The sequence below is a fragment of the Manis pentadactyla genome, chromosome 9 (genome assembly GCF_030020395.1).
Source record: "Manis pentadactyla isolate mManPen7 chromosome 9, mManPen7.hap1, whole genome shotgun sequence".
Classification (NCBI taxonomy): domain Eukaryota; kingdom Metazoa; phylum Chordata; class Mammalia; order Pholidota; family Manidae; genus Manis; species Manis pentadactyla.
The window spans coordinates 85,093,022-85,116,699 of record NC_080027.1 but is presented as its reverse complement, the minus strand read 5'-3'; the positions used below and the strand labels follow the sequence as shown (position 1 = coordinate 85,116,699).

At 47.2% G+C, this 23,678-nt stretch overlaps 1 protein-coding gene across 2 annotated transcripts in view; it reads left to right on the top strand.

Annotated features, from left to right (window-relative positions):
* The window catches only part of SYT13 (synaptotagmin 13), a 63,245-nt gene extending 40,610 nt beyond the window's left edge, over positions 1–22,635 (top strand). Inside the window, exons 2-6 of one of the 2 annotated variants that reach the window (XM_036891895.2) lie at positions 5,349–5,574; positions 9,356–9,490; positions 11,056–11,357; positions 17,145–17,274; positions 19,117–22,635. In XM_036891895.2, the coding sequence (XP_036747790.2) occupies positions 5,349–5,574; positions 9,356–9,490; positions 11,056–11,357; positions 17,145–17,274; positions 19,117–19,421 (1,098 nt within the window). In that variant the 3' untranslated portion in view covers positions 19,422–22,635. The remainder of the gene's footprint in view (positions 1–5,348; positions 5,575–9,355; positions 9,491–11,055; positions 11,358–17,144; positions 17,275–19,116) is intronic. The other variant, XM_036891894.2, reaches the window with a different exon arrangement.
* The last annotated feature ends 1,043 nt before the right edge of the window (positions 22,636–23,678 follow it).

Sequence of the window (23,678 nt, the reverse complement as noted above, 5' to 3'; positions counted from 1 at the left end):
TCCAGTGGGTGTACAGTGGTATCTATAATTTTTTACACCTTGGATAGTTCTCCTGAGCAGGTGTATTAGTTATTTATCGCTACATGAAAAATTACCTCAAAACTTAATGGCTTCAAATAACACTTACGTCAGCATTTCTGAGGGTCAGGGATAGGCCGTGGCATAGCCAGGTCCTCTGTCTCAGGGTCTCTCACAGCTATAGTCAAGTGTCTCCTGGGGCTGCAGTCATTTCAAGGCTCAACTGGGGAAGGCTCTACTTCTAAGCTCACTCACATGGTCATTGGCAGGATTCAGGTCTTCCTGGGCTGCCCTCTGTTCCTCGCCACAGGGGCCTCCCCACAGGGCAGCTTTCAACTGTGCAGCTTGTTTCATCAGAGGGAGCAGGTGGGATTGAATTGAATCTTTTTGTAACATAATCTCAGAAGTGACACCCTCTCACACTTGCATATTCTGTTCATTAGAAGCAAGTCACATGGTCCTGTGCATTGTATTAGAATCCTTGTATATCAAGGATTATACAAAGGCATGACTACCAGAAGCCGAGGGTCCCTGGGAACCACTGTAGAAGCACCTGCCATAGCAGCCCTCGTGTGAGAATCTTGGTCTGGACCAGTGTTTCCCCAACTCTGTAGGGGAAGGATCTGTTCTGTTTTGTTTTTAACACCTACTTATCTATTGCAAATGAGTAAAAAAGAGTCCCTGAATGGACCTGAAGGCATGAACTGCACTTTGGTAGCACTGGTCTACCAGCCCAGAGTCAAATGAGTATTTTTTACATTTGTCAAGTGTTTGCTCTGTCAGCCTCTGTCCTAAGATTGCTACACCAGGCATTTTATATAATCCTCAATCCAGCCCCAGGAGATAGGTTGTATTGTTAATAATCCCATTTTACAGATGAAGAGAGGTTAATTAATCAGAACCAAGATTACACAGCAAGTAATTAGCAGAGCCTGGATTGCATCCCAGCTGTCTTGTTTTGAAACTTGAACACCTGGCCACCAGGCTATATTTCAAACACGTGCACACGTTAGAATGCATAATCACCTGTGTGAGAGCCCGGGGTGAGGAAGCTGGCAGGCTCCTTTCCCCTGGCTCAGCTCCTCTCCGAAGGGGGCTTTGCTGTACCTAGCTGCAGAGCCCAGGTGCAGTGTCCCATGTTTGGCATCACTTGAACACTCTGTGTCTAGCTCCTCTCTGCCCTCTCCTTTTTTAAATTTAAGTGTAAGGAGCAAGGACATTTACCCTGTTTTCCATCCAGGTCTGCTTGCTTCACCCATAACTTCCTGGGTGCTGTAATGGATGTCCCAGCATGAAAACCCAAATAAATAACCCATCTTTAAGTGAAAAAATTAATCATGTCACCAAAGGGGTTACCTAACATCTCTAGTAAGGTTAAACATTTGTTTACTGATCATTAACTACATAATTAATTTCTTTTTCCAACATAAGGCAGGCACAGCATCTGTCTTGTTCACTTCTGTGTTCCTGACACTTAGTATAGGACCTGACCTGCAGGAGTTCTCAATAAATATCTGTTCATTAAATGAAGTTTCAGGTCCCACCTCCCACCCCATGCCATCTGTCTTAGCCTGAAGCCAGAGGCCTAAGTCCTGCTCTTCATTACGAAGTGCAATCCAGGGAAACAGGAGAGAGGGCAGGAGGGGGAACAAGCCCAGGGCACGTGGGAGTCAACCACTGCTTGGTGTCAAGGGCAGTCACACTGCTGGATCTCGAGGTGTCATCTTCCAAAAGGCTGAAGACACTGTTGAGAGTGGTGGTGAGGAGGGAGGAAGAATTCATTGTCTGGCTTCCACCTTGCATGACCAAGTTTTAACCCTTGACACATCTGGGTTGCACCTGGATAGACCCAGATAGAGTGTCCCTCAGTGTCTCTCACCTCAGCAGCCACCGAGAAGCCCCAGGGCAGGTGGAAAGAGGAGAATGGCATGGGTGTGACACGAGGCACCGTGGGACTGTGTCCACATGAAGCTGGTCAGAGCCCATGCAGAGCAGGCCCCAGTGGGGAGAAGGAAGTGGCCCAAGGTCCCAGAGAAGGGTGAGGTAGGGTGAACCTAAGGGGACATGTCAGAGCCATCTCCCATCTTTGCATCTGCAATGCCAAGCCCAGCTGCGCATTCCTAATTGTTGAATTCCTGCCCCCACTGAACACCTTCCCTGAGTAATCCTGCATCTGTATTTCCAGGCCTTCTTCCCTGGGTTCAAGGGAAATTTAGAGCGAACCCACTCCCATGTCCTGCCCCTCCTACAGGCGGTAAGGGTGAGCATAGTTCTTTCCCTAGGAGTCTGTTCCTAGGGCCCCTGCTGCTCCCAGGCACTTCCTGGGCTCCACCTCTAACTCTGCCCCGGGCTGCCTCCCTCAAGTCCCAAACCTCTTTTCTGCTTCTGGGCACTGATGTTAGAGTTGTTTAAGTGGAAACACAGATGCATTTGAAAGATGTGGTGGAACCAGGATTTTGAAATGCAATAGGTAAGATTGTACAAGAAAACAAATAGGTAATCAGCTGCTGCTTTCACTGCTTGAAGAGGCTCATGTAGCAGTCATCAGATCCCAGTCAACCTGGTCAAAGGCTAGAAATCATTTTTCACTAAAGGCAGCCATTGCCACACAGGGTCTAACTTAGGCAGGGCAAGGACAAGCAGCAAAGGAGGACGTCTTTGGCTGGCCACAGAGAGGTTGTGGAGGGAATGTCTCACCCTAGGCAGACTTTCTCTATGCCATGGTCATTATCTCCTGTGATGCTCATTAAAAACATAGAGTATCAGTTTGGGATGCTCTGGGTTGCAGTCGCAAAAATACCCCAATCCAAACCAGCTTAAAGAAGAACAATACTGCTCATGTAACTTGAAGTGCAGAGGTGGGACAGATTTCAGGTTTGGTTACTCAGTGGCTTAATGACACTGTCATAGGAGAGACACCTTTGGGTCTCTCCACCCTGCTGTCTACCACATGGGCTCTGTTCTAAGGCTCGATCACCTTGTGGTCATGAGACAGGGCCACAGGTTTCCTGTCCACAGGGGAGAGAATCTCATCTACTACCATGGAATACAAGTCCTCCATTCTGTCTGGGTTGGCTTCCCCACAACAGGTGCCAACGCCTGTGTCAGAAACAGACCCCAAGATCATGCCAAGAACTGATGGGATCAGACTAAACAGAACTTCTCTTCCTCTCTCTCAGGACCTGGGGCTGGGGACCCAGGAAACCTGGTGATCTGGAGGGAAGGCAGAGGGGAGAAGGGGTGGATATTGGTGGACACCAAAGAAAACCCCAACCTACTGCTCTTGGGGTGCATTTTAAGTACTTATCACAGGCTCTTGAGGTTATCTGGGGCACACAAATTGAGACCCATTAAGTAGGGAGGAATATGGACCCATGCTCTGCAGAGATTTGAGGCAACACAGACTAACCCTCACTCAGAGCTGAGCCTAACCGTGATTTCCCCATTAAAGATGCAAAATCAGCCAAATTTGATCTGAGAACTAATCAACATAGTCCTTTTCAAAAGTGAATTTGAACTGGGATGAAACCAAATGTAAACACACAAGTGTTCTCCAAGCCAGCCAAACAAGTGACAGAGCTGGATGACTGGGAAGGGGGCCTGGTCCAGTAGCCTGGGGGAAGCTGAGGGCTTTTATGCTGAAGAATAGGAGGGAGAATCAGTGGCCCGAACCTAGGATGCTGCCATTGTTACTCAGCATCCAGCCTCCAAGAAGAATGATTTTTTTCTTCTAGAGGCAGCTGCAGGGCAATGGAATGACACAATTTTTGAAGTCAAAATATCTAGAGGCTCAATTATATACCATTTGTCAGTTGTATGGCCTTGAACCTCCTCCAGCCTCCATTTCCTCATTGTGAAGTAGTATAACAAATGTAACTCAGTCCTAGATGAAATCTTGGAGGACGTCACTCTGTGGAGGATAAAAAGACCCAGGGACGTCACTCATAGCTCTGTGGCTCCCCTTCCGGCCCCTGAGTTCCTTCTGTCAGGACAGCCTTCCCCCAACTCCTTCCCCTATTTCCCACCCCCACCTCCTTCAGTGTCTATCTCAGCCTTGGCTCCTCTCTAAAGCTTTCGCTAGCCTCCTAGACTCCTCTGCTTGCCCCCTGCATGTGTTGTCTGCTTCCCCCATAGGTTATTTACTTAGACCGTCTGCTGTCTGTCCCTGTACTGCTCTCCTGCACTACCAAATGCACCTGTTACCTGCTCTCCTGTTTGCAAGGCCAGTGTTTGTGAGTGCGAACGGGAAAGCAAATAACTCTCTCCAGGTCGCCTGTGTGGATAAGGAACCATGTCTCCCACCTCTTTTTTGGCTCAGAATGTGGGAGGGGAACAAGCCTTGAAATCACCTGTCACTTGAGGTGACAACTCAGAGACATGAAAAGATCTGCCAAAAGGTACTCAGGTCTGGCGGTGGGGCAGGCCTGGTGATGCTCAGTGACACTCTCAATGGGGTGGGGACATGAAGGGAACCTGATTTTGCAAATTATACAGGCCCCTCCCCATGTGACTGGTCACTGTGTGTAGCAATGACACATTTCTGATGGGTGGGTATCGTGCCGGGTTCCACGCTAGTGGGAAAGACTGGCCACAAAATGGGCCAACCTATGACGATATAGGGTGAGATCAGCACTGTAAAGCAGAGCAGGATGTGGTGAGGGAGGGTCAGGCCTGCAGGAGGGAATTCATTCAGAACAGGTGGAGGTGGGGGTGAGTGACTTGGGGAGGGGTTGGGAGCCAGAAGCTAGACTCAGAAAGAGTTCAGCCTGGTTGAGAAACAGGGAGCTCAGTGGCTGGAGGGGAGCAAAGGGAGAGGGGTTTGGGGCAACGTCAGGAAGGTGAGCAGGACCATGCCGGGCAAGTGCTTATAGGTTGCTGCAAGGAATTCGGATTTTGTTCTCAGTATGGTGAGACTGCTGGCATTTCTGAGCCACTGTGAGGAGAAGGGGCAAGAAGAATAAGCGCGAGACTGGGAGGAGAGAAAGCAAAGAGGCAGGCAGCCCAGGAGAGAACAGCAGAGGGAAGGCCACCCTCCGTAGGCCTGGACGGCACCCCCAGGCCCAGCCACAGGCAGGGTGGGGGAGGCGTGGGGGAAGGGGTGCCAGAATAGGACCGCCATCTCAGTGGCCCAACAGGGCTCATGATGTTGTGGATTCTGATAGGTTTGGCAATGACATTTTGCCTTCCTAGTTATGCTTCTCAGAAAGGAAGGGAACCACAACCCTCCCTCTGCCACCCAGGAAGGGTCAGGTCATCTCATCTCCGTTCTGTGGGTGGAAGGCAGGCAGAAGATCTCTTTGTGGACTAATCAGAGTGATTTGTGTTTGCAGTTCAACATTAAAAAGTCCACAGAGCCTGTCCAGCCCCGAGCCCTCCTCAAGTTCCCAGACATCTATGGACCCAGGCCGGTGGTGACGGCCCCAGAGGTCATCAACTACGTGGACTACACACTGAGGACCACAGAGGAGCCTGCTGTGCCTGCCAGCCCCCTGGCCCTGAATGACAGCCGCCTCAAGAGGCAGGTCACAGAGGAGCTGTTCATCCTTCCTCAGAATGGTAGGGGTCTCCTGCCCCTCACTCTTTTAGTGGGGTTGACAGCATCTCTGTAGATGTTGAGTGTGGCCAGCCCCAGGGCCCCCGATATTTGACACTGGACAGTGAGATGGGGCCTCGGGATGACAGTCCTGTATTCCTGCTGAGAGGTTGCCACGTTACTTCTCTCCAGGGCCTCCAGCTTTCCACTGGGAGAGTCCCTTTCAAGTATTGTGTGCAGCTCTGTGGGAGGGGATGGAGTCGGGGTTAAACCATGGGCTTCAGAGTCATAGGTTTAGTTCTCTGACCTCTTATACACTTATGTGTCTTTAACCATGTTCTAACCTACCTGGGCCTCAGTTTCCTCTTATATAAATTGGGATCATACTACTATCTGACTGGTAGGGTTGTCATAAAGCATAAATACAATGATGCATATAAAGGACCTGGTACAAAGGATGTAATCATATTGTTATTATGCTTGCTCCCACTCCTTCTCATCAAGAAGCAACACCTCCAGGGGTGCAGTTCTGGGTTGGACACTTGGGCTGATACACAAAGCAGAGCTAGTCCCTAACCCAGAGGAGCATGCAGGCTTTTATAAGGAGGCAAAATACCCATCTGTGACAGTGGGTTGTGTGGTCTGGGGTTTTGTTTTGTGTGGTTGGGGAGCGAGATGGTGGAAGCAGAGACAGAATAAAGAGCTCTGACACTGACCCCACTCCTAATGCATCTCCTGGCCTGGCTCCAACTGTACCCCACACTGGCCAATGAACAAGTGCCCCCCAACCCAGCCCAGAAACACAGTGATCAGCCTGGCATTTCTTCAAGAACAAATTCACATAGTGCCTATGGCATGAACAAATCCTGGCTGACTTTTAGCTTCCAGGTTTGCCAGCACACATTTAAAATAGATGTAAAATAGACCCATGGAGGGCTTGAGAGCTGAAGCTGGGAGGGTGGGGAACAATCTGCTTGAGGATCTTTGGGGGTCATAATCAGAAACATGATCACAGAAGGTCTCTCCTTTATTGGGAGCCCCAGATTTCTCAAAGCTTGGATGAAGCCAGAACTGGACACTGTTCACCAAGGAGAGCAGGAGAGCACACCAGAGTCTGGAACTTTGAAGGATTTGGAGCACAATTGTTCATTTTCTCCTTTTTGAGGTTCCACGTTTCTGTCCTAACCCTAGAAGGCAACGACCAAGCTCTGATTCCACAGAAATATATCAATAGTTGATTGGTTCAGCAAATGTTGATCAAAGGCAAGGGAGTGCAGGGAAGGATGGTGCTAGATTGAACAGACACTGTCCCCTCCATGTGCCCAATGCCATCGACTCCCCAGCAGCCCCTTGTAGAGCTCAAAACCCTGTTTCTTTAAGCTGAATCTGCACCTGCATTTCTAAGTGGTGCAGGTTTGGTTGTGATTTGGTTTGGGTTTTGAAAGCTGTGGCAGTCTAAGAGCTGAGAACTCTGTCTGCCAGGCAAGCTCCTTTGGGTTCTGTCTGCTCTGGTTGCCCCCATGTGGTACCCTTGGAAGCCTGTACACAGGTCCTGTGTGCATGTGTGCCTCACTTTCCACATTGCTCACATCTTGGCCAATTTGTTCCTTGCTTATTAAATGTACCACAGAAATTTTTCACTACTTGTAGGAACTTAGTAGTGAACCATTTTGGAAATTAAACAGTCCTTTATATTTCTGCCCTCTAAATTAGTCCTGAAAACCAAAAATCTTTTAAATTCCAATCTGCTTAAAGTGGAATCTCCTGCGGATGGTGGACCTTTTAATTCTTTTTTTTAATGGTATCATTAATATACAATCACATGAGCAGCACTGTGGTTACTCGATTCCCCCCATTATCAAGTCCCCCCCACATACCCCATTACAGTCACGTCCATCAGCGTAGTAAGATGCTATAGAGTCACTACTTGTCTTCTCTGTGTTGTACTGCCTTCCCCGTGCCCCCCTACATTATGTGTGCTAATCATAATGCCCCCTTTTCCCCCTTATCCCTCCCTTCCCACCCATCCTCCCCAGTCCCTTTCCCTTTGGTAACCACTAGTCCATTCTTGGGTTCTGTGAGTCTGCTGCTGTTTTGTTCCTTCAGTTTTTCTTTGTCCTTATACTCCACAGATGAGTGAAATCATTTGATACTAGTATTTCTCTGCCTGGCTTATTTCACTGAGCATAATACCCTCTAGCTCCACCCATGTTGCAAATGGTAGGATTTGTTTTCTTCTTATGCCTGAATAATATTCCTTTGTGTATATGTACCATATCTTCTTTATCCATTCATCTACTGATAGACACTTAGGTTGCTTCCATTTCTTGGCTATTGTAAATAGTGCTGCAGTAAACATAGGGGTGCATATGTCTTTTTGAATCTGGGATCCTGCATTCTTAGGGTAAATTCCTTGGAGTGGAATTCCTGGGTCAAATGGTATTTCTATTTTGAGTTTTTTGAGGAACCTCCATACTGCTTTCCACAATGGTTGAACTAACTTACATTCCCACCAGCAGTGTAGGAGGGTTCCCCTTTCTCCACATCCTTGCCAGCATTTGTTGTTGTTTGTCTTTCGGATGTTGGCCATCCTAACTGGTGTGAGGTGATATCTCATTGTGGTTTTAATTTGCATTTCTCTGATGATTAGCGATGTGGAGCATCTTTTCATGTGCCTGTTGGCCATCTGAATTTCTTCTTTGGAGAACTGTCTGTTCAGATCCTTTGCCCATTTTTTGATGGGATTATTTGCTTTTTGGTTGTTGAGGCACATGAGCTCTTTATATATTTTGGATGTCAACCCTTTATCAAATCTGTCATTTATGAATATATTCTCCCATACTATAGGATGCCTTTTTGTTCTACTGATGGTGTCCTTTGCTGTACAGAAGGTTTTTAGTTTGATATAGTCCCATTTGTTCATTTTTTTGCTTCTGTTTCCCTTGCCCGGGGAGATATGTTCATTAAGAAGTCACTCATGTTTGTATTCAAGAGAGTTTTGCCTATGTTTTCTTCTAAGAGTTTAATGGTTTTATGACTTACATTCAGGTCTTTGTGGATCCTTTAATTCTTGTATTATGTTTAGCTAATGAGAATCTTCCAGATGTTTGGCCCCTGTTCAAGTGAGGGGCAGAGTGAGCAATGTGGGTGGTTTTAGGAACTTGTGAATTAGAGATAAGATCATACACTTATTCATTCAGCAAGTATTTATTGAACATTCACCAAAATCAAAACCAGTACCTCTGACCTTGCCCCCCAACATCTCTCCTGACTCATTCTTTGACATTTATCTCCAGCCAGGAACTCCAGGGAAACAGGGACTGCACACTCTGTGGGAGACGTGGAGCTGGAGATGGGCTGGGGATGATTTGCCTGAAACAGGGTGACCAGAGCCACACAGGCTGTGACTGAAAGCTCACCAGGGCCAGGGGCTGGGCTAAGTACTTTCTTACTTTATTTCATTTAATACAAGTAAGTCTGGGAAGGAGGAATTGTTATCATCCCACTATACAGATGAGGAAACTGAGGTTCAGAGAAGTCAAATAACTTGACTATCATGTAGCAGCCCATGTCTGGGACCAAAGGCCACGTCCTGACCACCAGCCATGGTGGTCTCTTGACCTGGAATGCCTGGTCCCTTGACGAGGACCACAGGTGTTGCCCTGGTGCGGCCACCATGATTTTGCACCAAGCTAGGAAGCTTTGGGTTTGGATTCATGACATATGTGGCAAAGATGGAAAAAATGTGATCCAGAAACAGGACCCCAGCCTGGGTAGCAATGGTGACCCTACCTCTCTTAACAGGTGTGGTAGAGGATGTGTGTGTCATGGAGACCTGGAACCCAGAGAAGGCTGCCAGCTGGAAGCAAGCCCCCAAACTCCACTACTGCCTGGACTATGACCAGCAGAAGGCAGAATTGTTTGTGACTCACTTGGAAGGTAGTACTTTTATTTGACTTTCACAGGGTCCCATGTATCCTCTACCCTGGAGCAGCTGTGCAGGGGGGATGGGAGCTAGAGAGAGCCCTAGGTGCTAGGTTAGCACTCCAGGTTGGGGTAACAGACCCCAAAATGTGTGATGCTCAGACACATTGGGGTTTCCCCCCCCTTATATAACACCCAAAGTAGAGAATCCTGGCTGGAATACATCTTTCCTCCAAATGGTGATTCAGGGGGCCAGGCTGTGGCTTCTATCTGTGGCTCCATGTCATCAGGCTTCCTTGTCATCTGTATGTAGGAGGTGGAAGGAAAGGAAGCAGAGGGAGAGAGCACAAAAGTTCCTTAAAAGCTGTGACCAGCACAGGGCACACATCACTCCTGCTCACATCTCATTGGCTGGAACTCAGTCCCATAGCCACTGACTGTAGGGGAGCCTGGGAAATGTGGCCTTGTGGGTGCACAGCAAAAAGAGGAAATGGGTGTTTGGTGGACATCTAGGTGTCTCTGCCACAGACGCTTTTGGTATTGGACAGGGCTTTGTGCTGGACACAGAGAGTGTTCTGATGGGCAGCAAAGTATCTGTAATCCCACAACTGGGTGGTCTTTCCATGGGGGTCAGGATAGCCCCGGTCTCCTACCCTGACAATTCACTTTACTGCCAGCAAACAAATCTAAGACTTTGCAAAGGAATTGGGTCTAACAAGGCTACCCTTTGGCTCCTGGAAGCTGGACGCTGTGAGCAGCATAAATGGGACTTTTGTACTAAATTTTATATTTTTAGAAAGTGTTTTCCTTTTTATTTTTTTTCAAGATATTTTTTAACATTTTCATGTACTTGATTATATTTGGTCTTTACAATAGTCCCATTTTACAGAATAGGAATCTGAGGTCTAATGACATCAGGTGACTTCTCTAAGATCATACCAACTAATTGGTGCCAGAGCCAGGACTACACTTTGAAGCCCAGTGGAGAGCTCTTTCTATCAGGACACATGGCACAAGTTCTTCCTCTTCTCTTCCTGAGAAACATCAGCTAACACTTCTCAAATTACCATTGCGGAGCTAGTCCTAAAAGCTTCACAGGTTCAGATTTCTCGATGAATCCACATTTTGCAAAGCATTAAAAACACCAAAGTTCAGTATATGAAACAACATTCATGAGGTAGCTGCCAAGTAAGTCACATCATAGGAGATTGTGTGGTATGTACAGAACAAATTAATGATGGCTTCAGCACCAACCCTAAAAACGTCAGCCACAGTTTGTGGGGCCTAGGGCCCTGAGGAAGTCTCAGAGTCATTAGCACAAAGAGCTCTGGGAAGTACCAGGTCTCATCTCTGTTCTCCAGGGAAGATGAGCATGTGCTAATGTTGCCTTCGAAGGATCTCCTATTTTGAAATGTCTTACTAAAAGGCGACTCTACAGCAGCAGGGTGGTTAGCCCTGGGGTCCTTCATACACCCCCAGTCATGACTGTTAAGCTGGATTCTTCAGCTCAGAGCAGGGCGTCCCTCCTTCCCTTGTCCTTGAGAAGTCCCTTGGCTGTGTTGCTTTCTCCTTGGCTGCAGCTGTGACCAGTGACCACAATGGCGGCTGTGACTGCTACATCCAAGGCAGTGTGGCCAGCAGGACAGGCACCGTGGAGGCCCAGACGGCCCTGAAGAGGCGGCAGCTGCACACTGCCTGGGAGGAAGGCCTGGTGCTCCCCCTGGCAGAGGAGGAGCTCCCCACAGCGACTCTGATGCTGACTCTGAGGACCTGTGACCGCTTCTCCCGCCACAGTGTAGCGGGAGAGCTCTGCCTGGGCCTGGATGGGGTGTCTGTGCCTCTGGGGGCCACCCAGTGGGGTGAGCTGAAGACTTCAGTTAAGGTAGGGTTACCTCTGGCCAGGAAAAGTAAAGTCTGTTAGGGAGTGTGGGATGGCAAGGCTGGGCTGGTGTTCATAAGACAAGCTTCAGAGACCTACCCAGCATGGGTGTGTGTGTGTGTGTGTGTGCACACGCATGTGTAAGGAAGATCAAAGTCTTAAACAGAGTGGAGGTCTGGAGCAGACCCTGTAACCCAGGATTTGGGATTCCTGGTATCTAGTTTTGCTTCTAGGTTGCTATGCAAAGACCCCCACCCCATCCCCTTGCCCAGCCATCATGGAAAATGTACTATGAGCACATTGGCTCTGGTGCTGACAGTATCATTTGTATTCAAATTGATTAACACACCCTGTGTACCTGCTGCATTTTTTCATATACAACAATAGTATACACAGCAGTATAACTCCTTTGGGTTCCGGGACCCAATTCCAATGAGTGTGTATGTGGGAGGGGGTTTTCTGCACACACAGCACCAAGCACCTCTCAAATACCAGCAGGCTGTCCAAGAACTCAACTCAATTTTGATGCTGTCTGCCCAAAGACAGCATGAGATTCCCCAGATTAAAGGCTCCATCCTACAAGACTGTCCTCCACCCCCAACCCTAGACACCTGTCAGAAGCCCCAGGCAGTTAGTTACCTGTGGTTCTGACCAACAGGCTACAGATTGGAGGTTCCCATGACCTCCCCCTTAGGTTCGACTAATTTGCTACAGCGGCTCACAGAACTCAGGAAAACATTTACATTTACCAGTTTAATAAAGGATACAAGTTAAAGGCCAGATGAAGAGATACATAGGGCATGGTCCCAAATAAAGGAGCTTCTATTCTCGTGGAGTTTGGGGCCTGGCTCCCTGGCACATGGAAACTTTCTGGTTCCCCAAGAGTGGAAACTCTCTCCAATTGAGAAGAACGGTGGGCTCTTCTCCATGGTTTTGGTGAGAACTTCATTGCATAGTCATGATTGACCAAATCATTGGCCATTGTCTGATTCAGCCTCCAGCCCCTGTCCTTGGGGGGGGAGTCCAAAAGTCTTTCATTAACATGACAAGACACCCATTTTGCCTTTAAGGCTCTGAAGTGTTTTCAGGAACTGTGAATGAAGACCAAATATACCTGGAAAATACATATTTGGTCATCAGAATGACCAAATATATATTTCTTATAAATCACTATATCACACCTACTCTGTGCTGGGCACTGCCGGGGAGATGGGCACCAGGCCCTGTGCCTATAGCACTTACAAACCAAAGTGATACACTGTAACAGACAAATGATGGTAACGATGATGATGACCTCTGATGTGTTGAATTCTGAGACATCTAAGAGGGACCCAGTGAAAGTGCTCTGACAGAGAGTTCCAGAAGGCCTGGTGTGAAGTCATGCTTGTGATGGGCTTTGAAGAACTGACTGGACTAGGAGCAGCCCCAGAGCCCAGCGCTCTCCAGCAGCAGCGGCCCTGGGATGGGTCTCCCTAGCCCTCTTTCTCTGGGGGAGGCATGGGTAGGAAGAAGTGGCTGCAGAGATGCTGTTCTGTTCAGAGGGGGCTTCCTTGAAGAGCAAACCACCGTCCCCATGGGCCAGAGCAGTTGGGGGTCAGAGAAGAGCAGGGCTGCAGGTAGTGTGTGGTGCTTAGGCCCTGGGTCGAGGCATCATTCAAGGGCCATCATGATGTGGCCTAGAGGGAACATTCTGGAACCAGTCTCTCAACCAATTGGCCCATCCCTTATCTGGAAACTGTATACTCCCCAAAGCCTTAAGTATTTACTGTCTGACCTTTACAGAGAAAGTTTGCTGATCACCACGCTAGAGTAATAAAAATACCAAAAATGGCACTAATTTTTGAGTACTTTCCGGCTATCAGTTGCTGTACTTAGAACTTTACCTAAGTTCTTTGTGAATTAAACCAAGCAAAAATGATGTGTGACTCTCCCATTTACAGACAAAGGAACTGAGGCTTAGAGCTTGTCCAGCGCCACAGGCAGGGTCGCCCAGCTGGGACATACAAGCTCACCCTCGAGGCCAGGCCAGTCTGGCTGCTCCCTGCCACTGTGCCAGCTATGGGCCTGACTCTGAGGAGTGACCAGCAGGAGCCCTGCCTGTTGGACTCTGCAGGAAGGAGAGTACATGTTCACTCCCTGCCTGCTCCCCTTTTGGCTCTGATCTCTTCCTTGCTTTATTATTCTTTTTCCCAGCCTCAGAAAATTGATAAAAATTGACAGCAAAAAAAAAAAATTGACAGCCATTCGCAGCTGGAACTATGCTGTTCCAAAGCATACTCTCTAATTAGTGTGTGATTTGGGACTTGTGCAGAATTCCAGCTGGGGGCCTGGGAAGAGGAACTGATGCTTTGGTTTGTTTGGCTGGTGAACCACCTCTCTCTGGAGATGGAAGGGCTCTGATGCCCCTCCACTGGTACCACTCCCAAAAGGGCTGAAGTCTGGCCTGTGTAGGCAGACGTCTCAGGCACCTACCCTGCTTCTGTCCTTCCCTTGGAAGAGCAAACCTCATTCATTCCACAAATACCTAGCCCAGTTACTACCATGTGCCAGGCACTGTGCCAGGAGCTGAGAACGGGGCAGTAATTATGACAAAGCACTGCCCTCCCGGCTCCTTCATCCCAATACTCACAGCCATCACCATCAGGAAGTATACTCTCACCTCACTTGGCCCTCTGCCCTGTTTCCCACAAAGGAGAACAACCCAAGAGGGCAGTATAGAGTCACACGCAGGGGATGGCTCTCAGTGCCTGCAGCAGGAGAGAGCCCGAGGCCAGGCTAGGGAGCCCTTTGCTGCAGCTGGAGGGTGTGGGCCAATTTGGACCAGTGGGTGGAGCCTGCAGCCACTGCAGCCCAGACCTTGTCTTCTCCGGGCCAGAGGGTATTAACAGAGGTACCAGCAGTGCCCCACTTCTCACCAGAAGACACTCAGTCAGAGGTGGCATATGCGTCACCAGGGATCACAGAGTGATCCACTCTGAGGGCATTGTGAATGATGCACTGAGAGTCCAAGAGAAAGATGGGGGTGGCAAGAGGGAGAGGATGAGGAAAAAGAAAGGGTTATTTTTGTCAGCAGGTATTTGAAGCTGCAGAGCTGAGTTGTGAAAATTCAGCGAGGGCTCATCCAGAGCTCTTGGCACCCCATGTACAGGCGACAAGACCTTCACTGGCTGATGGGCCCAGGCTCCTCCAACCTGGCTGGGGGAATGGAGCACCCCCGCCTGGTCACCCTGTAGCTACAGCTCAGGCCAAGCACAGACCTCTAATGAGCGGCCTTAAATAGGGAGGTTGGTGCCCATCCCAGCTCTGCTGCCGCTCCTCTGGGTGTCTGGACAAGTCCCTGGACCTCGGTTCCCTCACTGTGAAATGAGAAGTCCATCCACAGAGGATGCTGGAGAGCCTCAGATTTAGGACTTGGGCTTAGCTGTCAAGCTGGACTTCCATTCTAGGCTCCATTTTGCTACTTACTGGCTACATGACCTGAGGTAGCAACATACCCTCTCTGAACATCAGGGTCTTATGCTTAAAATGGGAACAGGATCAGGATCACTCTTAGGGTTGTGAAGGTTAAATGGGTCAGGGAGGTGGTCCAAAATGGCAGTGTTAGAAGACCCTGAACCTGCCTCCTCCCACCGAGGCCAAGTGGTGGGGGAACTGCTGGAACTCTCTCTGGGGTGAGAGGTGCAGGCAAGCACCATTGTTTATGTTCCCTTCCACCCTGATAACATGGGACTGGAGCAGGGTCCTGGCACTCTTGCTGGTCGCTAGGGCCACAGTGAGCCAAGCTCCAGTCATCCCCCCAAGGTGGCCCCTGCCCACACCTGCCCCAGCCACAGCTCCAGCTGTCTTGCCAAAGTAGCCTGGGTGCAGAGCACCCTGGGACCACTCACTCCAGCTCCTGCTGCCCTGCCAGGGCAGCTCTGGTGTGGAGCACCCAGGGCCCCCTGGACCACATGCCACTGGGACTTCTTTAGGCAGGAACGAAAAGGCAATATCTAGAAGTAAGAAAATCATTAAAGAAAAAAATCTCACTGGTGAAAGGAAATGTATGGTAAAGGTTGTAGATCGGTCACATATATAGCTAGGATGAGGACATAGAATATGCTAATAAAATCAATTATATCTAAAAAATTAGTTAAAGAATACATAAAATACATAAAATACAACACCATATACATATAGTGTGAAGGGGGAGTAAAAATGTAGTGCTTTTAGAATGTGTTTGAACTTAAGCAACCATCAACTTAATATAGACCACTACATCCACAGGATGCTGTATATGAGTCTCATGGTAACCACAAACTGACACCTCCATAGGTACACAGAGATGAGATGGGATGTCTCACCCTTCTTTCTCAAAAATATTAATTGTGTGTCAACTGTGTGCTAGGTGCTGGGGAGGGCTTTGTGGCACTTACTGCCTAGTGGGAGAGGTGATGTAATTGTACCTAGCACATAGTAAGTGTTTAATTAATGTTGGCTGATACTATTCATGTCATTGCCAAAGTTCCTGGCAGCACGCAAATCATTTTGTCATATGGCTTGTCGTTTCTGGCTTGAATTGTTGGGGCATGCTGAAGACATTTTTCCTGGATGAGAAGTGTGACCGAGGAGAGGGCTGGCAAGCTCTTCCATCCAGCCGTACTCCCAAAGTCCAGAGTGGCTCCCATTCATCCATAAACAATGTTCTCCTTCAATAATCTTAAGGAATAATGACTGTCCTTTCTTGATAGATAATGGTGTTGGTCAAAGCAAACAGTCACCTCATAGCACCTAGTGTGTGTCAGGAACAGTTCTAAGTCATTATATATTAACTCGTTTAACTTTTACAACCCCATTGGGTGAAGATACTATTGTTCCCTTTATACAGATGAAAAAATGGAAGCTTGGGAAAGTTAAGTAACTTGCCCAAGATCACACAACTAGTAAACGGTAGGGTAGGAGCTCAGCCCCTTGTGGTCTGATTCTAGAGCCTATGAATATTCTTCTGCATCCCCTTTGGGCTGTGACAGACACCACCTCCTGTGGGGGCTCTTATGGATATTTTCATCCCTCAGTGGATTTGTTGAAATCCAAACAAATGCTTGGAAGAATTTCAGTGGAGACACCCCATAAAGCTGCAGACAGGGGACAGACATACTGGATGTTTCGCAGAGGCCTCAGTGTCTCCTGCAAATGGCACCTGTTGCCAGGGGTCTACCTAATATCATATTCCTGGTGTTCTGTGGACACAGTTGGCCACTCTGTTGACCGAGCAAGACCCTGCTCAGCATTAGTATATCACATTAGTGACACTCTCAGCACTGCAGGGGTTGGAAGGAATGATCTTTTCAAACAGAGTAATGAATCACAACTCTTCCACTGCCCCAGAAACCTGATGGGTCAATGCATTGGTTCTCCAACTGTGTTCCCTTGAACCCTAGCAGACTATATAAAGATGCCCCAGGAACTTGGATGGGCGGGGGGAGGTTCAGTGAAGGGTAAGAGAGGATCCTGTCCCTCCATCCTTGCCACATCTTGAGTGGCATCTGTTTGATCTATTTTATATGCTAGGTTTGAATATAAGATTTGGAAAATCACATTCTGTGGCAAACGAAACAAACTCTTATTAAAGCACATGCCACATATAATTTATCTGTGTCCTCCTTCCTTCTGGAAGGGTAGAGAAACCAGCATTGATGAATAAGTGGCTTCTTGGATGCAAGCCCAGAGTGCCCCCAGCCGCAGCATTAGTTAATGGGCCAGAAGCCCCCTGAACGGAACTCCCCTCCTGCATCCTCTCTTGTGTTTCAGGAGCCATCTGCAGGCACCGGGGAGGTCCTTCTCTCCGTCAGCTACCTCCCCGCCGCCAACCGCCTCCTGGTGGTGCTGATTAAGGCCAGGAGCCTCCACTCTAACCAGCCCAAGGACCTCCTGGGGAAGGGTGAGTGCACTGTGAGAGGAGAGAGCCAGGACCCCCTGGCCTCTGGGAATGTGTGCAGAGGGAGGTGGCACCTGGGAGGCAACGGAGACAGGAAACAATGGAGCATGAGTACATTTGTGGAGTCAGCCTCAGCTCTGTCCTCCCCCCAAGCTCACAAACTAATTTTGAAGGACACTCACTTCTTTAAATTCACATCCATTTAACCCCTGGGCCAATCCATCCATCAGGGCCCAAGTATGAGCTGTATAGGGCTCCCCACTTTACAGATACACTATAAGAAGAATCAGTCTTACCCACGGATCATAGGAAGCCAAGGATCAGACTGTAGCCTTGGAGTGGACTATCCAGGCTGTACAGGAAAATTGGCCCAGCCCTTGTCACCCAGACCTGGCTGGACCATCTCACAAGCAGGTGTGAGGAAGCCCAGGTTCTTCTTCTGCCTCAGCTAGCCATCTCTGTGCACCCCACACCCACTGCAGTCTTTTCTTTCTTCTCAGTATTTGTCAAGCTGCCATCCCCGCACCAGCTGAGTGTAGGTGATGCCAGAAGGTGTGTGGGTGCATGGGCTAAGGCGGCCTGAAGCTTAGGGCGACTGTGCCCCATATACCCAAATAAGCATCTTTCAGCCTTCTGGAAGCCTTGGCTTTTCCTTCTGGATACACTGGCACAGGCACCAAGTCTTGGGGACCAAACAGGCCCTCTTGTCAGAGCAGGAAAGCAGCATTGGTTAGCCATGTGATACGTAGACCCAGAGCTCAGCATTCATAGCAGGATACAAATAATTAGATATCAATAGGATGCAAGTATAAATAGTTGCCATTGCCTTCAGAATCTGTGAGCAAAGGATTCTGGACGAACAAAATCAGAAAAACTGGTCTTGCTGACAGATTCCTGAGTCAGAGGTCAGAATTCACTGCTTTTTCCTCCTCACCTCCCAGGAGTTCTTTGCCTTCTGCTCCTTTTTTTTACAGCTCCCGTCAGGACAATTACAGCACAACACTTTGTCTTTCAGATATCTCTGCTGAAATAACAAACGAACCACCCAGGGTGATAATTAAAACAGTAAATACAGAGAAACAATTATTTTCACATTAGCTTTGGGAACCTTGACTAATGAAAACATAATCTGGGTCCTGAGCCCTGTGACGTGGAGATGAAAGCTTGTCTAGAAACCCATTTGGCAATTCCCAGGGGGCAGCTCTGTCGGTGCAGTACCCGTGGGGCCCAAGGCACTCTACCCCCACCCTCCACATGAAATCAGGGGCCTCATGTAAGACTTATGAATGAACAGAGGAGAGGAACTCAACAACCAGCGAGAGACCTACTATCTTAATAATGGACGGAACTTCTTGGACAGAGAGTTAAAGGAATGAAGACACGGGGATGGCTGAATTTCTCTTGTCTGAGTTTAAAATCAAGCTGCAATACCTGAACCACTGCCCTTGGCCTGGTTTGATGAAGGACATGAAGACACTTGGAAGGACTCATGGTGAAAAATGGTTCTAGCATGACCCGATTACGGGCCGCCCATTAACGAGCCTTATGTATTGTGCTATTGTCTGTTTTCTACACTAGAGTATAAGTTCTCCGGAGGTGGGAACTTTTGCTGTGCCCCATGTCTACAGCAGTTCCTGCCATATGATGGCATTTAATAATTGTTGAATGAATGCATGGCCCAGAGGGGTGGGGAGGGGGATTGAGAGGGAGCTTCAGTACAAATCTTGAGCCAGAGACCCTGTCTCTCCTGCCCCAAGAAAGGAGCATAATTCCAGGCTCCACTGTACCCCAGAAGCTCACTCTTGCCCTTCTCTCTGTCTTTCCTTTCCCTCTGCCCCTCCCCAGATGTCTCTGTCAAGGTGACTTTAAAGCACCAGGCTCAGAAGCTAAAGAAGAAGCAGACAAAACGGGTGAAGCACAAGATCAACCCTGTGTGGAATGAGATGATCATGTTCGAGCTTCCTGATGACCTGCTGCGGGCGTCCAGCGTGGAGCTGGAGGTGCTGGGCCAGGACGAGGAGGGGCACAGCTGCATGCTTGGCCACTGCAGCCTGGGCCTGCACGCCTCCGGCTCCGAGCGCAGCCACTGGGAGGAGATGCTCAAGAACCCTCGCCGGCAGATTGCCATGTGGCACCAGCTGCACGTGTAGCTTGCTTCCCGGCCACCTCCCTTCTCAGCACAGCCCCTCTACTCCAGCCCCAGCTGTCCTCTGTGACCTCCTCTTTGTGACCCATCCTCATCCTGACACCTAGAACACAGACATGTTTGCAAAGGCCACACCCTATTCCTCTTTTATCACACTCTCATTTCTTAAAAAAATGAGCAGGGTAGGGCAGGGCAATGTGTAGAAGGGAACATTTGGGTCACACTATAGATATATTTTGTTCATCTGAAGAGACACTTAGCAAACATGCCCATGTGCATATTTTGCAGGTTGGGTCAGGCCAAATGTAGAGAAAGCTTAATTTGGGTAATAATGGATGCAAAGAATGTAGCTTTTTAAAACTAAGCATTTCAAAACGTAGTGAAGGAAATAAAATATCCTGGATCAACTCATAGAATTAGAGATTGTCAGGGTGGAATGAAATCTTAGCCAGCATTAAATCATGCTCCCAACCTTAGTGTGTATAGAATCACCAGCAGATTCCCGGGCCTCCTGTAGATATTCCGAATCAGTATTTCTGGCCCAGGCCCAGACACCTGCGTTTTTAACACATGAAGTGATTTTGATGCAGAGGTTTGAACACTGCATTTGGCAAAAGCCCTTCTACAGTCAGTGTGAAATTTGGGAACCTCTTTTTATTTATTTTAATTCTTACTGTTTTCATTTCTACTTTTCAGATCTTGTTCTTGGGCTGAATTTTGTGCTTTTATTGAATAACTTTATTGCTTTACCTCAAAATCAATTTCTGTTGTACTTGGGGAGATCTTCCCTGACAAGGAGTCAGGGGGACCCCCATTAGTCACTGGGCTGGATTCTGAGACCTAGTTGTCATGTCCACCAGCATCCCCCAAGTGACTCTCTGAGACAGACCCCCTCCTTGGCATTCCAGCCTTTTCAGGAGGAATTCAGTTTGAGGCACATATTAATTTAGTCTATGACATCTGGCTATGTGGACATGGAGAAGGAAAATACCTTTAAATAGGAAAGTCCTTTTGCAAATGTGCCTCCCTTCCTCCATTTTCAGGACCTATTTCTTTAATCAGTCAATAACCAGCATCTAGGTTTCAAATTCCTACCTTATTACTCTGAATAACTGTCCACATTCTTAATTAAGTTATGAGCCTTGATGACTGTTTATAACTTTTTCTCATAAACCAGGATTCCTGGGTTCTGCTGTTGGCTATCTGTAAAATAGGACCAATGACATTGGCAGTTCTGTCTCCATGAATGATGTGATAGATGAAATAGCACTTGAAAGCTGTAGGCACCCTCTGGCTAAAAATTCTGAGGCCACCAGCAGATCATCTTTAAGCTTCAAGTTGGTAGCTGACAATGCCTGGAAAGTGCCAGAATCATTACAGGCACCTCCAGAACCATGGATTCTGCATTTGAACTCCTCAATACTGATTTCCAAACTCTGGGCCTTCAGATGTCACCCTGGTCCTCTGATCTACATAAGAGTTCCTAGACAAGAGAGATAAGGGCTATACTTCATTCCTTCAACAAGTCAGGTCATGCTTGCATTCTTCCCAAAAATCTGCATGGGACCTTATCACCTTTTGTCATTACTTTCCCTTTTATGTACAGAAGTAGAAAAGTGTTAGAAACAAATTCTACCCATCCTCTGAAGAAACAGAAACAATATCTAATCTCTCTTTAATAGGAAAGTCTTTCAGATAATTGGAAATCTTGCTCATTAAGGCTGACCATGACCTGCCAAAGTTTTCTAGGCAAAGTATCTGTTAGTGATTTCCTGTAACATGCTTTTGAGACTCCCCTTACCACTCTGCTCTCCCTCTTTTGGTTGGCTTGGCTAAATGAGAACAAAACATTCCCTGTGTAAGCCGACCAGTACTCTCTTCTTGGTAACATCTGCTACTCTAAGCTAGAAAAGTCTGGATGCTAGACTTGAAATCAGGAAGTATGGGTCCTCTGTCCTTCTAAATTTACACACCTGCCTTACAGTCACACCAAAGGATGTTTGGGGCTGGGTAAGACCTCTGATCCTAGAAATATCAACCCATGGCCATTCCATCATGACCATCATGGCATTCATTTTTTTGGTGGGGGGGATCTCAAAGGTTTGGTTTTCCAGAATACAAATTAAAGGCTGCCCCTGATAGCAGTCAAGTGCCACCACAGAATGTCTTAGATGTCAGCCATCACCTCACTCAGCAGGCATGCACAGAAATGAGACAGGTTTTGCAGGGGTCTTTGTTATATTCACTGGTGTATTTATCAGACATATTTGCAACTTACTACCTACTGAATTAGAGTAAGTGAGCCTGTATGAATGCAGATGATCGTTTCTGAAAGGAACACCTGTGTTTTGTCAGGAAGCATTTTCTAAGAAGGGCATGGAGCAGAAGTAGAAACAAAGTGAGAAGCCATCTCAGAATAGGCTGTTGCCCACAAGGTGATCTGGTTCTTTCCTCCATATGGCAATGGGGATAGAGAATTGGGATTCTACCCTCAATCTGTGGCTCCACTTTGTGCACCAAATCAATATGTATTTGTTGAGTGATTACTGATCAAGACCTTGCATGTGTCTATCCATTTCATTTTGAGATATAACTCTTGGTGTGAGTTGAGTGACAGATCACCCCAAATGATACTATGTAGAGAGAGCAAAATGAGAGAGTAATCCTTCAGGGACAATTCCCTTGGGTTGTAAAAGCATCCTGGGTGGCAGGCCTAAGCCAAATCATTATGAGTATCATCAAAGGAGAGAACTAGTCCTTGTGATTTGTTTCTGCTACCTGTGTTTCCTGTTAATGCTAAGTGTGTGTTTGTTTTGCAATCATGAACCAAAGCACAAAGAGACGCATGAGACATTGTAGTCCTTTGTCTGGTGTCACACTTTACAGCAAAAACCTTTTAGTGGTAAATAAATGATTTCCAGCTGGGTCAGCTTCCTGGTGTTTTCTTTTCCCTTAATATTTTAGATATATAAAATGAAGAAAAAACTGCTTTGATAAACAGTCATGAACCACTGACAAGTTTATAAAACTTGAAAAATACAGTTGAGTCCCTTTAGGAACCACCATCCTGAATTTGGGGTTTCTTCACCCCAAGCATTTCTTTATCTCTATTGTATGCACATGTAAACCCTGAGCACTTTGGCGTATTTATGTATGTTTTAAACTTTATGTAAATTGTATCACACTGTTTTTGTGCAACATTAAAACTTGAAGCTTTATCCATGCAACATATGTAGCTTTAGCTCATTTTTTTGCTATATAATATTCCATCATATGGATATTCCAAATTCCATTTTCTTGTTGTGCATTTAGATGTTCCCTTTTTTTCTTTTGCTGTCACAGGGCTGCTATGAACATTCTTAGCTTGTCTCCTTGTAAACATGGGCAAGTTTCTCTAAGATATCTACCTAGGAATGAGTAGAATCGCTGGAACATAGAGTGCTGTGTGTGTGTGTGTTGCGCGTGTACATGCACCCTGATGACCTTGTTTGAGCACTGAATCAAAGGGGCTATATATAAGTAGGGATGTAAGAGGCATGGCCTCTTGGGGCTTTGAATTTATTCTTGAGATGAAAAATTAAGTGGAAACTAGAGACTCCCCTTTCTCTAACATCCCAAAAGAAATACTCCCATCGTTGTACCAGCTGATGGTTCTCCTGCACTCCAGATGGTGGGCAGGGACAAAGGGACTCCTGAAGTGCTGTCACCTTAGGCCCTCTGGTGGCTGCTACAGCACTGGTCTCTGGAGAAAGAGGCTCTGGCATTAAGCAAGGGGCAGGGCCTGAATTCTAAAGTAAGTAGGAATCAGCCAGATCACATGGAATTAAAACCAAAGTTTCTTAAAAAGGATAAATGATCAATAAAGAAAGCCATGAGATGTCTTTGATTTCCAAGTCTGTGCCTGTAATTCCTTATTTTATACTAAACATATTATATTTTAGTGACAAGATTTTTATTTTCATAATAAAGTAGAAGTGTATCCTATCCCACATAGTCTAATACTATGTACACTGTGTTTCACAGGTAGCTATGAATATAGCCCACCAGAGCCCAACACTAATATTTGAGAGACTCGATTTATATAAAAGAGAAATGGAAGAAGGAAGAACAGTTCCCTAATCAGTTTATACAGGGCTTTCTACTGAACTGATTTAAATAACAAACTTTTTCCTGCATGTAACAGACTCAAGTCTAGAGTTCTGCATTTAGGACATAAGAACCTGCCACCCAGGTTGGCTTTGTCACTGGTCACCTTCAAGGC